Here is a 15,684-nt window from a genome sequence, read left to right on the forward strand (position 1 = left end):
ACAGGATTCACTGTGATACTGGTCGAACTGGTGCAGCCCTATATCAATGGGGTTGGATAAATTCTCCCCAATGTGATTGCGGGTTTGAATTGCAAACCGTCAAGCATATTGTAAAAATGAGTGCCCTCTACATGCATATCCCAGCTCCTTGGATGAACTCCACTCAGCATCTCCACAAGGAATTAGATGGATTGCAGACCTTTCTATCCATATTTGAAAAGTGGTCCTAATGCTGTAAATTGTATATATGTAACAATATAATTGAATGTAATTCTTATTGTCTTGTAGGCATCATATGCTAAATAATAAATAAAATAAACTACAATTCTGAAATACATCGATCCTTTTCCCTAATTAAAAGTTAGAAACTTCATTATGTTCGGTACTGAACCGGGATTACAGTAAATCTTGTCATTATATTGAAAAGGTGGATCCTTAACATTTTCAATTTACTGCCCTCTCACTAAACCGGGGTAATTTAACGAGATGTGTATTTACAGGCTAGAAGACAGGAGGAATCATAAGCGCCACTATTAATTAATACATTATGGGAACCTCAAATGAACATGTAAAACAAGCACAGATACGAAGAACACGTACCTTACAACAGGAAGTGCACATACAGACCAGGAGCATGTATTGTATAGGCTGGAAACTACGCGCTGCACGTCAAGCCTCGCAACAGCTCACTTGGCAGGGGCACGGTGGGAGTGGTAATTAGGATTGCCACTTTTTGGTATAAGAAATAAGGGACATTTACCCAAAAATACGCGATTTTTCACAAAAAAAAATTAAAAATAAAATAAAATAAAATAAAATAAAATAAAATAAGGGACAGTTGATAAATACTTGTACTTCACATTTGACACAGCTCACTTTAAAATTTCGCTGTCTAACTGTATCATGCCATGGAACTCTCTACAAGACATGTTTATGTTTCCAAGTAATTAGTACAGTAGTCTCGTTAATCCGAACTAACTGGGACCAGAGTCTGTTCGGATTACGAAATTTTTGGACTAACCGGAAAATATTTTTGAATAATAATGTTATTGTTTTAACGTCCCGCGAAGACACCTAGGTGCCGGGATTTTCTCCCGCAGGAGTTCTTTTACGAGCCAGTAAATCTAACTTACACAGGCTGACGTATTTGAACACCTTCAAATACCACCGGATTGAACCAGGATCAAACCTTCCAAGTTGGGGTCAGAAGGACAGCATCGAACCGTCTGAGCAAAATATTCTACAATACAGTACAGTACATACTGTAATTTGAAATGTCCATTCTTTAGCAGTTAAATTAATAAAATACTGTATAAAATTACAGTAGAGTAGTTAAGAACCCGTAGAGGAGAAACCGACTAAAACTAGGTTAAAACTTGTCTCCTAAAACTGCTAAAATATGGTAACGGGTTACACTTTTGCATCTTTGAGTAGGTTCCAATCACTGCGGCAAAAGAAACTAACAGACTTTGTAAAGGTAAACGACAAGTGATTGATGGTTTATGATGTGTAATTGTGTTTACATTAAGTTATTCTAGTAGAATATGACTAATAAAATGCAAGTAAATCTTCATTCTATAATATGTTCTTTCATTTCAATAAGAATATTTAAAAAAAAATGAATATTTCAGTTCGGATTAAGTGGACTTTTGGATTAACGGGACTCTAGTGTTCACTTTTAATCAGATCTACTGAACACCTGTTTTTACTCTCTGACCACTTGTTAGACATTAAGGAGAAAATGTGTTCAACAAATGCATTTGACCCAGGAACACTCATTAAAAAAGTTTTTCTAATAAAATTCTATTAGTTTCTGTCGTCATTTATAACTAGTAAACACCGAATTTTCATCAGAATCTGATATCTTAACGCTGATGTCTTTGATGAGCTATGATAACTTCACAATTTACACAGGCTGCAAAAAGAAGGGAAACAAAAAATAGAGCTACTTTGAACTTCAATGGCGCTCAAATCAAATACGGATTTGAAAATATTTAGAGACAAAAAATACTCGTTTTTACGGGACAACAATTCATAATGTTCACCTCAAATACGGAATGTCCCGTACAATACAGGACAGGTGGCAACCTTAGTTGTGATAGTGGACCGTGCTTGAAGGTTCAAATCCCACACAAGTATTTTTATTTTTTTTATTTTGTTGCAAGTTGCCTGGGATGTGGTAAGGTTACATACTTGGTAACTTCCACAGACTGATATTACTTGGTCCTGTAATGCGTTATATGTATCGTGCCCTAGGGTACTGAGCTGGGTTGGACGAGGACACAGGCAACCAGTTAACTACGTCATACATGTTCCAAGCTCCACAGACCAAAGGTAGGGCAAAGTATGCCCCATCGGAATGATAATATGTGATGGCAGGTAGGTATGTAGCAGTGTGAAATTCCATCATTCGAGGCAAGTCATAACACAACACAACACAAAGTTTATTCACTGCCTTGTAATGTATTCCAGCGATGGGTATGTGGATATGTTACTCATCTATGGAGAAACTAGACTGAATGCATACCAGCCACAACGCCAGTATCAAGAACATTATCTGGATATATGACAACTGACAGCCTTGACATTTTGGAGTGTGGAAAGATGTCTGCGGGCTACTGCGTCCCTGGGAAGGAAATAGTCTGTTCAAGATCATCCCATGACATAAGCTCACAATGACGAGGTGGTGTTGGTCGCTGTCCGGCATAATCCTCATACTAGCACACGGGCCACTGCACAGGAGATGAACATCAGCCATGCATCTGTTATGTGGATATTGCATACCCCACAGTTTCACCTGTACCATCTGCACTTACACCAGGAGCTCCATGGTCATGATTTTGAAGCATGGGTGGCATTCTGTCAATGGACCTTACAGCATGTGGACACTGATCCTGCCTTTTTAAGGGACCATCTTATTTACGGACGAAGCACGGTTCCACAACAATGGAACTGTTAATCGATATAATATACATTACTGGAGTGTGGATAATCCTCACTGGGCAAGACAGGCAGCTTTAAAGGTACAGTTGGACATGAATGTATGGTGTGGTATCGTGCGTGATCACCTCATTAGTCGCCATTTCTTTGAGAAACCTTTGATGGGAGAACGCTATCTGCGGTTTCTCCAAGATGACCTGCCACTGTTATTGGAACATGTGCCACTCCGTGACCACTGCAGGATGTGGCTGAACATCAAGGAGTGCCACCACATGTGGCGGTGGTCATCCGGAACCATTTCAATGTGACGTATTCTAATAAATGGACAGGACGGGGAGGATTTGTCCCCTGACCTGTCTGATCGCCCGATCTTGTGCCCTGGATATTTTCTGTGGGACCATGTAAAACAAATGGTGTATGCACAGGAGCTCAGCAATCCTGGTCACGTTGGACAGCCCGTCACCGAGGCATGCTGATTTGTTCCACTGGTGATGACGTAACATGCCAGACGGTTCTTACAACATTGCTCGCAGCTCTGTACTGACCACGGAGGTCATCAGTTTGAGCAGGTGCTGCGTTAAAAGACGCAGGTAATTGAAATCCTGTCACACGTTTCCTAGCCTCTCCAATCCAGCTCCATAACATATGCCACCATACCAATGGCCCTTTTCAGGGCCAAATAAACAAATCAGTCTTTGGAAGCTATCAAGTATGCAACCTTGCCACATCCCAGTCAACTGGCTGGAAAAAAAAAGTGCATGGGATTCCAACCTTCGAGCACCGTCCACTATCACAACTCCCACCGCGCCCCTGCCAAGTAAGCTATTGTGAGGCTTGATCCGCAGTGTGCAGTTTCCAGCCCATACAATATGTGTTCCTGGTCTGTGTGTGCACCTCCTGTTGAAAAGTACATATGCTTTGTATCTGTGTTAGTTTTACGGGTTCAATGGGGGTACTCGCAACAAATTAATAGTAGTGTTCATGATTCCTGCTAGTTTTTAGCCCGTAACCACACATTTTGTTATATTATCACGGTTTATGGAGAAGGAACTACAGAATTGTAGTAAAAATGGTGGGATGCATAAAATGAAATTGCAAGAGGTTGGTGAACAATCTGGTACATACAGCACACACTGATGCATAATACAAAAGTGCTTCAATTTTGGGCTTTGTGTTATATTAGTAAAGTGGACAGAAATAGGCACTATTTTGCTTCCCAACTTCAATTTTCTTTTAAGTGGCACCAATTTCCAATTCACTTGCATTTTGTATCATGATCAATATAGCTCAAGAAACATTAGAACATGCAGGTTTCTATTTACCTCAGCCAGATTTCAGCCATAGCATATGTTGCAATGTCAACAGTGAGAACTTTTGACATCCCTAACCAAGTGAGGTACAAGTGAACCCCAACTGTCATTTTGTAATTATAATATGCATTAACATTTTTGTAGGTTTTTCATACATGGTTACATTGTTAAATAAACATTGCTGAATATCATGATACAGCCAAAAGTAAATACAAAGAGGCATTTTTAAAAATTATGCATCTGGAAATGATGTGCAGTACGTTTGTGTCCAGCTTGGTCAAGTATGTATAGTGTTAATTTTTCTCTGGCTCTCATCCCAACACTGCCTGCTAATTATTTTCTGTATCAACAATGAAATGTGTTTCTCAGATAACAATATGAATTCAATAACATGACACACAAGACTGTACATTGCTGGCTTGAGAATATAATCCCGAGGATCTGGGGGCTATAATGAATATATTGTATACTTAAAATTGTTTCCACCATACTTTTCTCCACAAGTTGGGTTCTTGTAAGTCCCATCAATTCATTTACCATGTTAGTCAAGTACTCCCAAACAGGATTTGCATGTTGTTTCAGTTTATATGTCTGAATGTTCCTTACAAACAAGTGATTTAATGATTTGTCCAGGGTGACAGGTCTCATGATGAGTGTGGAAGTAGTTCAATCATAAGAGTGATTAATTTTGTCTGTATTAAGTGACAATATTTTAGTATTTTGAAAAAAATATGAAAAAAATACACATTTTACCCTGTTTGGTAATGTGTTCTTAATCTTGGTATCAGGAAGGTTGAAGTTGCAATACTGCCAAAAAATAATTGTACAGAGAATATCTACTATATGGAAATCCTTTAACCGCATTGACCATCATGTTTTGACAGGTTTTGGCTAGTTAAAAATAAAAACATATATATGAATAAACAAAGTTAATAAACATTATTTTACAGAGCCCGATAGCTGCAGGCGCTTAAGTGCGGCCAGTATCCAGTATTCGGGAAATAGCGGGTTCAAACCTCACTGTTGGCAGCCCTGAAGATGGTTTTCCATGGTTTCCCTTTTTCACACCAGGCAAACACTGGGGCTGTACTCTCCCAATCCTAGCCCTTTCCTATCCCACTGTCACCATGAGACCTACCTGTGTCGGTGCAACGTAAAGAAACTTCTAAAAAAAAGCTGTTTTTTTAACTATGCTTTCTCTAAGTTAAGTTGTTAAGAATATAGCTTCTGTGACAGCAATAAATTCCATGCCAGGTAAGAATAAAGCAGCACAGTATCCATTGTTATCGGCCTAGCGGCTGTGTGAAAATTTAATATTTCTGTTGCTCATCAGTCTGTATGTTCTTCAGCTTTGTTGCGTCATGGTTTACAATACCTTTATTATTTTCTTTTACAATATGCTTTACGTTGTACCGACACAAATAGGTCTTATGGTGACGATGGGATAGGAAAGGCCTAGGAGTGGGAAGGAAGCAGCCGTGACCTTAATTAACCCAATGGCCGCCAAGATCCGATGTAAGCTGTGAATTGTAAAACTGTCGTGATCCAATGAGCACCGATGCCGTAAAGGCCGGTTTTCAAATACCGCTCGTTCAGGTTATGCACGTTGGCTGATCCATGGTATCTCTAACTACAAGTAAATACCATTCTCTCTCTGACAAAGAGAATATAACATTATTATTTTCTATTTCCTCGAGAGGGTGGCACACGCTGGTCATGTCGTGTGCACCACGAATGTTGCGCGGCAAGTTTTTTGGTGCGAGGTATTGCCTTTTATCATGTTTTTGCGTATTATACTGCGAAAGGGTAAGATGGTAAAATATTATTCGGAGCACTTGTGTTAAAAAGACATTCAGGCTATGTTGGTAGGAAGTGACAGTGATGAAAACAGTGAGACAGACAATAACAGTTCATGTGACATATTAGGACTAATGGTGTTACCCCTCCTCAAATTATTACTACTACTACTACTACTACGTTTTGCCAATACTAATAGTCGAAAGTAAAGACGACAATGATCTTAATATCAAAACGTGAAATGCAAGTCACAATGACGATGAACGTAACCTCAATTTTCAATTTCAAAAACTAAAATCATCTGAAATTTTTAAACATTGAGATTTAAAACCTTTAACATTAAATGATAGCAGAGTTTAGTGATTCTAACAGTGACAATAACATGTATGTGAAATAATTATTACTATGCCAAATTCTAATTGAAATTTGCAAAATTAATTACAGAAAGTGGAAATCAATAAATCATTGTTTTTTAACAAAGACATAAGTGCCAACAAAGTAAATCACAGGACATAAACATGGATATATCATGAATCATCAGAAAAATTCATCTATATAGCTTCAAAACTCAGGCGAGTAAAAAATTTTCAGTAAGAACATACATTTTGCCTTAATTTAGGTCGACAGTTTTAGCAGTACTACAGCATTTTAGCTTGGCAGGGAAAGAGTTAAGGTACAGCCCCAGCATTTGCCTGGTGTGAAAATGGGAAACAACAGACAACCATCTTCAGGGCTGCCGACAGTGGGGTTCGAACCCATTATCTCCCGGATGCAAGCTCACAGCTGCGTGCCCCTAACCGCATGGCCAACTCACCCCCACAATACCATTTTAATGATAAAAATGTTGTAGAACCAAAAAGGAAAATTAGGAAGGGAGAGCTGACTGCCAGTTAGCAGCAGATTATGGAATAAAAGTACTATAGGCCAACAAAGGGCCCTGGGAAGTAACCTAGGGAGTGTCTCTACGATGATCTTGAGACTCTGGCCAAATGGGGGTGTGATGCGAATATAAGAACTCAACAAGTGAGTTATCTTCGCCTTTCTCACCTCAATCCTCCAATTTCCAACCTACTTGCAGTGCCCCTGTTAAGCTGAGCAACCCAGTGGAAGGCTCGATAACTAACCCCAGCGGGAAACCGGTTCGGTGAGCCAATGGATTTTGGGGGCAGTGGAAGGCAACGGGAAACCACCATTGTACTTTTCCCTGGACAACTCTATGATGGCTTTGCTTAATTCCAAATATTCCGGAGTATCAAGCCTCCCAGTCGGATCACCGGGGGGAGACAGGATTAAGAGAAGCCCCTATTTTAACCCGTCAAAGAAAATTCTCTATGAGAGTCATTAGAAGGACTGCAACATGGAACGTCCGTGGTTCCCTACAGTCAGGAAAACTTGCAATAATAGAAAGAGAAATGAGTTCACATGTTGCAGGTATCTTTGGCCTTAGTGAGACTCACTGGAAAGGATATGGACATTTTGTAACTCACGGAAGGAATACTGTATACTTTTTGGGAAGCGATGATAATGGTGTTGCAACTGTTGTTCCTAAAAAACTGAACAACACTGTCCTACACTATTAACCCATCAGTGATAGAATCATTACCATCAAACTGAATGCTTCTCCTGGCAAGATTAATATTATCCAGGTCTATGCTCCCACAGCTGCATCATCAGATGCTGAAATAGAAGAGTTCTATGAACTAATAGAACATACCATCAATCTGTTTGCAAATAGGGAAATAGTAATAATCCAAGGTAACTTCAATGCTAAGATTGGGGGCACTACTGGAGATACTGACATCATATCTGTGATTGGTCGTTATGGCCTAGGCGAAAGGAACGAGGAAAGCAGCTACTGGAGTTTTTTTGTTGGCAATGACATAGTAGTTTGCAACACCCTCTTCCAGCATCACCCAAGGTGTCTGTACACTTGGATATTGCCTGGTGATAGAGTCAGGAATCAGACTGATTTTATCTTGGTGAGACAACGTTGGAAGACATCTGTTCTAGATTATAAGACGTTTCCTGGAGCAGAATCTGGCAGTGACCACAATCTGTTGTCCATGAAAATACGGCTAAAACTAAAAGTCACCAAGAAGGTAAGAGCAAGACAGTTTAGACTCACTAACCAGGAAACTCTTGCATGCTTCAGGCAACTTGTACGACCAAAGCTCCCAGATTTGCTACTAAATGAAGAATCACCTTGTCAGACGTGAAATAGAATGAAAGAATATGTCTCCTCATCTCCCCCAGAGTCAACTAGGAGGACACCGAGTGCATAACATCCCTGGATATCAAACAAGACTTTGCAACTGACTGAAGAAAGAAGTAGTCTGAAGAAACATGGTGTCCAATCCATTCAGGATGAAAATAGGTACAGGATCCTGTGAGGAGAGATACAGCGCAATTGTAGGAATGATAAATCACAGTCCATCCACAGCGTTTGCAAGGAAATAGAACAAAACCAGAACCAAAATCAAACAATGAACCTCTTCAACAAAATCAATAACATTACTCATCAATTTAAACCGCACACATGGGTTACAAAAGACGAGAATGGACGCCTAACTGGAGACAGAAAAGAAGCGCGAGAGAGGTGGAAACAATACTATGAAAAGCACTACTATGGAAGAAATGATGATGTAGCAGTCCAGCAACCTTCCATTCTACAAAGCAAAATCAAGAATGCCATTAAACATTTGAAAAAAGAAAACAAATCCCCTGGACTGGATGGTATTTCTGGAGAGATGTGGAAATGGGCGAAGTAGTCTTGTATGTGATGCACTCATTTTGTAATAGGATATGAACGAGAGAATGGCCAAAAGACTGGACAAGCTCTATCTTAATCCCCCTGCACAAGAAAGGCTCAGTCAGGAAGTGTTCCAAATATCGTACAATTGCTTTGAAATCTCACGCAAGTAATATTTTATTGTACACCATAAACCAGCACCTCAAGTCTTTACATAATGCCTCACATATCCATTCAGCAAGCAGGATTAGTTGAAGGAAAAGGAACACGGGAACAAATTTTTAATATGAGGCAAATAATTGAAAAATCTTGTGAGTTCTGTGTTCCTGTGTTAATATGCTTCCTTGACTACAAGAAAGCTTTTGACTGTGTTGCCTGGAATAAACTATGGCAGGTTCTTGGTGAATTTGGCATTCCACAACATCTAATATCATTACTGAAATGTCTGTATGGAAACAACATTGCAACTGTAAAGATAGATGGCAACATTTCAGAATTTTTCAGTTTTCGCAGGGTGTCCGACAGGGCCGCATGTTATCACCTATTCTATATAACATCAATGCTGATTATGTAATGAAGAAAGCCCTCAATGACTGGACTAGAGGCATATCAATTGGTGGACAAAAAATCCGTAACCTGCGCTTTGTTGATGACACCACTCTCTTTGCCAGCAGTGAAGATAAACTTGCAGAATTACTAGCAAGGGTAAAAGATGCAAGTTTAGAATATGGGCTATAATCAACCTGAGCAAATCCAAACTAATAGTAATTGACAGAGCGACACAGATCCAGATGACAGGTCAATTAAGGGAACTGGAGGTGGAAAATGACTATATAACTTGGGTCGTCAATCTGTGATACTGGAAGTTCTGACAAAGACATTAGGAGACATATCACTTTAGGGCGCGTTACCATGAGCAAACTCACATAAATATGGCAGAGTCTGGTTGGCCATTTTTGTTCTGTACTTAACATCTTTTCAACACGTATTAAATGTACGTAACACGACCGAATAGGTTGAAAGTCGGTTTCGATTACAATGCGGTCGTGAAAATTCAATATTCAAAGATTAGACTAGTTAATTCACTTGTGTTCTCTGTCTTCCTTTATGGTTCCAAGACCTGGACGCTCAAGGTAAGAGATAAGTACTGTATCAATGCCTTTCAGGTGTGGTGTTGGAGAAGGATACTCTATGTACCTTGAATGGAAAGAAGAACTAATGCATCTATTATTCAAGAAATTAATATCTCCGAACGTCTCTCTTCTCACGTCATACGGAGAATCGTCCAATTCTTCGGGCATATTGTAAGATGGGATAGTGAAAATCTGGAGAAGTGTATCATGGAAGGCAAATTTGTCGGCAGAAGACCATGAGGAAGGACATCAAACAGGTGGATTGCTCAAGTTCTGCATACCACCGATCCGACTCTTCAGCAGGCTTTAAGAGAAGCTGAACATCACCAAAGTTGGCGCTGCTTAATCAAGAATATTGTGTGAAGTCAAATGGGGTCATGACGCTCAGCAATGAGTTACACGACTCGTGATGATGAGGCCTACAAACCTCTCGCAATTTTAAGAGAAGAAAAGGTGGAGGATTGAACAGTGATAGTGGAGTATCTTCAAAATGTAAAAGTTAAAAAAAAAAACAGTCTAGATATGAAGAACTAGATGTCATACTTCTACGACTGTACAGGTGAGGGGAAGAAATTCTCATCACAGGTAAAATGTGTACAGTGAAAGTGAAGTTATTCCACAAATTTTCATTGAGTTGGATCATCCATGTACTTTTTTCTTTCATGCATGTTTTCTCCTTCATTAGTCTGAATAACTGGGAGTTAACTGTATCTGGGCTTCTATAATAATAATAATAATAATAATAATAATAATAATAATAATAATAATAATAATAATAATAATAATAATAATAATAATAATACCAGGGCTACACCTTCCACAGCCAGTTAAACTGCGCGCCTTCTCCAAGGCCATCTACATAAACAAACTTGAACTTGTGTACTACAAGATACTTTGGTCTTGAACAGTTAGATGTGTCTACTGTCGGTTGAACTGCTCCCGCTAGCGGGCTAAACTCTAATTATTCCATAAAGAAATGTTTATTTTAGATGTTTATAAACCTGGTTCTGAGGATAGTTCTTTTAATGTTCTGAAGTTATCAACACTTCAGCTGATTCCTCCTTGATTGTAATCTTCATTCAAACATTCTAGCTATGAACATGTTACTTTTTTGTATATTCGTTGTCATTTGATCATGTCCCATTAAAATTACATATATTCTCTATTATGGTGTTTTCTATCAAAATTACAACAATATGTCAAATTTGGATTTCAAATAGCAAGAAAACTGTATGTGATAGGAAAAAACTGTTTACATATTTAAAATCAGCACACCTAAATTAGGGTAAATCACTTCTTCAACCTTTTGCCGGCGAGTCTTTTTTTTTTCTTTTTTTTCAGGCCGGTGTAATTAGTGATGTGAAAAAGGCAAACCATCTTCAGAGCTGCCAATGATGGAGTTTGAACCCTCCATGCCCCGAATGCAAGCTTACAGCTACACAACCCTGACCGCACAGCCAACTTGCTTGGTGCAGAATTAAGAGTATATGATTTCACCACCATAAAATTACCTACAAAAAGAGAGGATTATTATTATTATTATTATTATTATTATTATTATTATTATTATTATTATTAATGCAATGCACAACAAACTGTGCAAGTACATTATTACATGTTTAACCTTTGATAAATTGGATAACTGGTTTATTTTTGACATTTGAGAATGTTATATCTCCTACAGAAAAGGCTATACAATTCACAGGTAAATCCTGGATCAGGCTGGTGGTGCTCTTTCATCTTTCACTCGCATGATCAGATTCATCCTGTAAAACTGCAGTATTATAATTATAGTGAAACCTCGATTCTCTCTCTCTTTTGAGGGACCACGGAAAAAAAAAAGTACAACACGGGAATACGGAAAATCCAGGAATGAACGAACGATCAACAATTTGGCTAAACATAACAAAAATGGAATATGTATAATTATAATCTTACAAACACCGCTAAACCAAACCAAACTACAGCCCCACTGGGCCTTCCGTCTACCAAGTGACCGCTGCTTGGACCGGAGGCCTGCAGATTACGAGGTGATACATGGTCAATGTGACGAATCCTCTTGGCCGTTATTCCTGACTCTCTAGACCGGGGTCGCCATCTCACCATTAAACAGCTCATCAATTAAAGGTAATCATGGAATGAGTGAACCTGGAACTAGTCCTCATATCCAGGTAAAAATGCTTGGCCTGGCTGGGAACTGAACCCAGGCCCTCTGGGTGACAGGCAGGCAAGTTAGACCGCGGGACCAGCTTCAAACATTAATTACTGGTATGCGACTTAAAAATCTCGAAACTTTATATTCAGTTTTACCAGGAAAACTACCGTCAGTTTCCTCTGAAAACTTCTTTCAGTTCAGCAACTTTGATGAGCCAAACTTTGAAAAATCTAATACCCGTAACGCCAAGCCAAACAACAATCGACCACAAGTAGTTTTTAATTCTCTAATCTAATAAAATAAAAACACATCAGATACCAAAGCGCCCAACATGATGGTGAAATCCCTCTTTTTTAATATTCCATTGTAATTTGGTCACCGGGATACTATTCGTAGTCAGTTTATGGAAATCTTGTACCGCGTAAATTAGGCCTACATTGACTTTTAAAGGTTATGTTGAACTCGAGAATATGGTTTCGAATCTAAGTATCCATCAAGTTCTCAAATGCATTATATTCAATTCTGCCCGTCACTAATCACAATGAAATTGGAAAGAGGAAAAAAATATCATTCACACTTCCGAAATTACGGTTATTCGCGACTTTGACTCAGCTGGAAAGTGCGCTCGCTGCACAAGTCGGTGCGATTGCAAAATGATACAAAGTTTTTAAATGTAACGTGCGCAAAAAAAAGACTTAAGTTTTTATAAAATTTTAACACAAAAACATGAAATTCCCAGTCTTATATTAGGACCAAAACAGGAATAGGCAATCTCAAAACCTCCCAGGACTTTATGTACAGTATGTAAGGTGCAACATCTGTTCTGTTCTTGATAACATAATCGTATATGATAATATTAAAATACTAAATTTGTCTCACTTAAGAAAGAACAGTTTCATGCCCGGAGGGAAGTGCCAAAAACCTGTTCTGCAATACACTTGAAAAAAGTAAAAAAAAAAATGTAACCCTGGACATAATTTACAGTAGACGTTTTACAAGTATGAACATTTGACAAAACTCGTTCTGTTTTCAAGTAGAGCAGCTGAAATGTGCTCCGTCTCCTTCCAATTGTTGTGGACACTCTCTGCTTTATGATTTCCGAAGATTCTCTAAACAATACCACCCAAATGCGATGCTAAGATGGTCCCTTATGCAAGTTCACCGCCGATGGCTTTTCCAGTACGCAGTACTTCCTCAAATTAGTACTGCAATGGCGGGACGTGACACCAAGATCCATAAGTATGCCGCAGCCGTTCTTTCGTGAGATATAGTTTCTTGAAAAGTGCATGATCGAGGATTAAGCATTGATAGGACTGAAATTTCTGGACGGTTGATCCCGAAATTGTTTCTTCGAGGAACAGATAATGCGGGATTTTTACAGTGTGATTTAATTAGGATGCTCGCGGGACCACGTAATTTGAACAAATGATACGGGAAAACGTAGTTTCCGGGAACGTATAGTCAAGGTTCTACTGTAGATATGAGTAGTGTCAAAACAGTATTAACTATGGACAAGAAAGCGAACAGTAATATTTACGATGCTTGTATGGGAATAAAACTATCATATCTTTATAATTGTGCAATTGAGGTATTTGCTGGCAAGTTCAAAGATTCATTGACTGTGATGTTTTGTCACAGAAGGTAGGCAGACTGAAATTGTGTTCATTATTTGGAGAATGTTTTGAATTATGAATAATTCTGAAGGCCCTATATAATTGTGGGTGGGTGGGTGGTTTGTAGTGCCGTATGCATATATGAAACAGTGTGTATTAAAAACAAAAACACCTAGTCTCCGAGCCAGAAGAATTAATCAGACCCGACTAAAATTCCCAGTCCAGCCAGTAATTTAATCTGGGGCCCTCTGATTCGAAGAGCACGACACTGACCATTCAGCCAAGGAGGTGGATCCTCTTTAACTCTAAACATAAGGAAGAGAATAAAATATACACAATGAAACAAGTAAAAGGATAAGGTAAAAATAGTAGTATGATGCATAATTTTTAATCTCTTATAGCAAACATTTTCATTTCCTTAGTGGAATTTACATATATGGCATATAATATGTAATTCCAGCAACAATGTTCTTCAGTTTTCTGATAATGTACTGTAAATGATATGGACTATATAACAGGAGAAAAACTCATGATAATGCATTATACTGGTAGTCATAACAATCAAGAGAAAAAAAAAAGAAGATTTAGAAAGATTCAATTAAAAAATACTGAAAACTTCAGAATTCAATCCTCATTCTTTTCACTTTCTAGATGAGTGTGATGGTCATACAGCTAGAGCGATCACCTCATGACAGGTCCATGCCTTCAACAGAAGAGCACAGTTGTAAACACATCTACTATTCTTTCTTAATTTCTATTTAGAATATACTGTATTCTAAGAAATTGCTGATAAAACAAATTGAACAGATTTCAGAAGTGAATTTATACCCATATGCTATCTACGGATTACATTACATCTATCAGACTTCAACATATTTTTGCACTCACCTAGGCGTGTAAGGGTTTCCAACAGACTCCGAGATGTGATCCATGTATTCTTGCCTCCTGCATGACCTCCATCTAACCAGTACATGTCTCGTATTCTGGTCACAAGTCTCATCATTGTATCATCATCTGGTGTAAGAGTCTTGAGATAGTGAAACTCGTAAAGAAACTGATTTAACACAACACATCCTTTACTGAAACCTACTAACACCAAGTTTGCTTTGTCTAGGTTTAGTCCTTCACGCCACCACAATGGAGATTCTTCTTCCTTATCTTCGCCATCTTGCGACTGTAAGCAAGCAAGTAACTAAGTAAGTACAGAATTTAAAAAACGGAGGCAAACAAGGAGCTGGATCCTCTTTTAACTCTAAGCATACGGTAAATATGAAAGTGAAACAAATAAAAGGAGAAGGTAACTAGTCTGAGCAAGGGTTTATTTCACTCCTTTTGTACATAAAAATATAAATCAATACAGACCAATTATAATTTAAACTAAAGATTATATATTAAAACTCTAAGCACATATTTGGTATGCAATAATCAAAGTGCAAGAAATTCTGCTAATATTAACAATCTTTTGGATCTCCGAGGAAATCAGGTATTTTAGATTGATGGATTGAACTGACACTCCATCAGATAATTCTGGGACAATTCCCTAATACAGTGGCTGTTCGATGGAAACATATACTTTGTTCAGTTTAAAACGGATTATTAAAATATTAAAGCAAAACTTAAACAATATGTGAAGACAGTCCAGGAACAGAAGTACAGGAGTTGATCATCAATGACCTTTGTACATAGCCTGGACATCAAGGGCAATTATTGATTATTCAAACGGAGATATCACTGTCATGCAATTTTTTGTGGTCCCCCTTCAACCAGTATGAGTCTGGTACAAGTGAACAGCATGGTTAATGTGACTGGATAATATTCCAAGGTAGCAATGAGAATCAAAGAACATACATAACCTAAAACCTTTGAGCATACAAATAGATAGCGAGGGCGCTACTGGCGCCAGGATAAAATCTGCTGATGTTGGGCACCTATGGTGGATATGCTTGAGCTGTCGGCATAAATGGGAAATTTCAAGTAATCATTGTCG

The 15,684-nt window shown here is 38.5% G+C and overlaps 1 protein-coding gene across 13 annotated transcripts in view; it reads right to left on the reverse strand.

The window, feature by feature from the left end:
• Positions 1-15,684, reverse strand: part of LOC136857785 (mitochondrial protein C2orf69 homolog) — a 256,190-nt gene that overhangs the window by 22,059 nt on the left and 218,447 nt on the right. For all 13 annotated transcript variants that reach the window (XM_067136708.2, XM_067136705.2, XM_067136699.2 and 10 more), the window contains one exon: positions 14,586-14,871. In XM_067136708.2, the coding sequence (XP_066992809.1) occupies positions 14,586-14,871 (286 nt within the window). The remainder of the gene's footprint in view (positions 1-14,585; positions 14,872-15,684) is intronic.

Source organism: Anabrus simplex, chromosome 1 (assembly GCF_040414725.1).
Source record: "Anabrus simplex isolate iqAnaSimp1 chromosome 1, ASM4041472v1, whole genome shotgun sequence".
Lineage (NCBI taxonomy): Eukaryota > Metazoa > Arthropoda > Insecta > Orthoptera > Tettigoniidae > Anabrus > Anabrus simplex.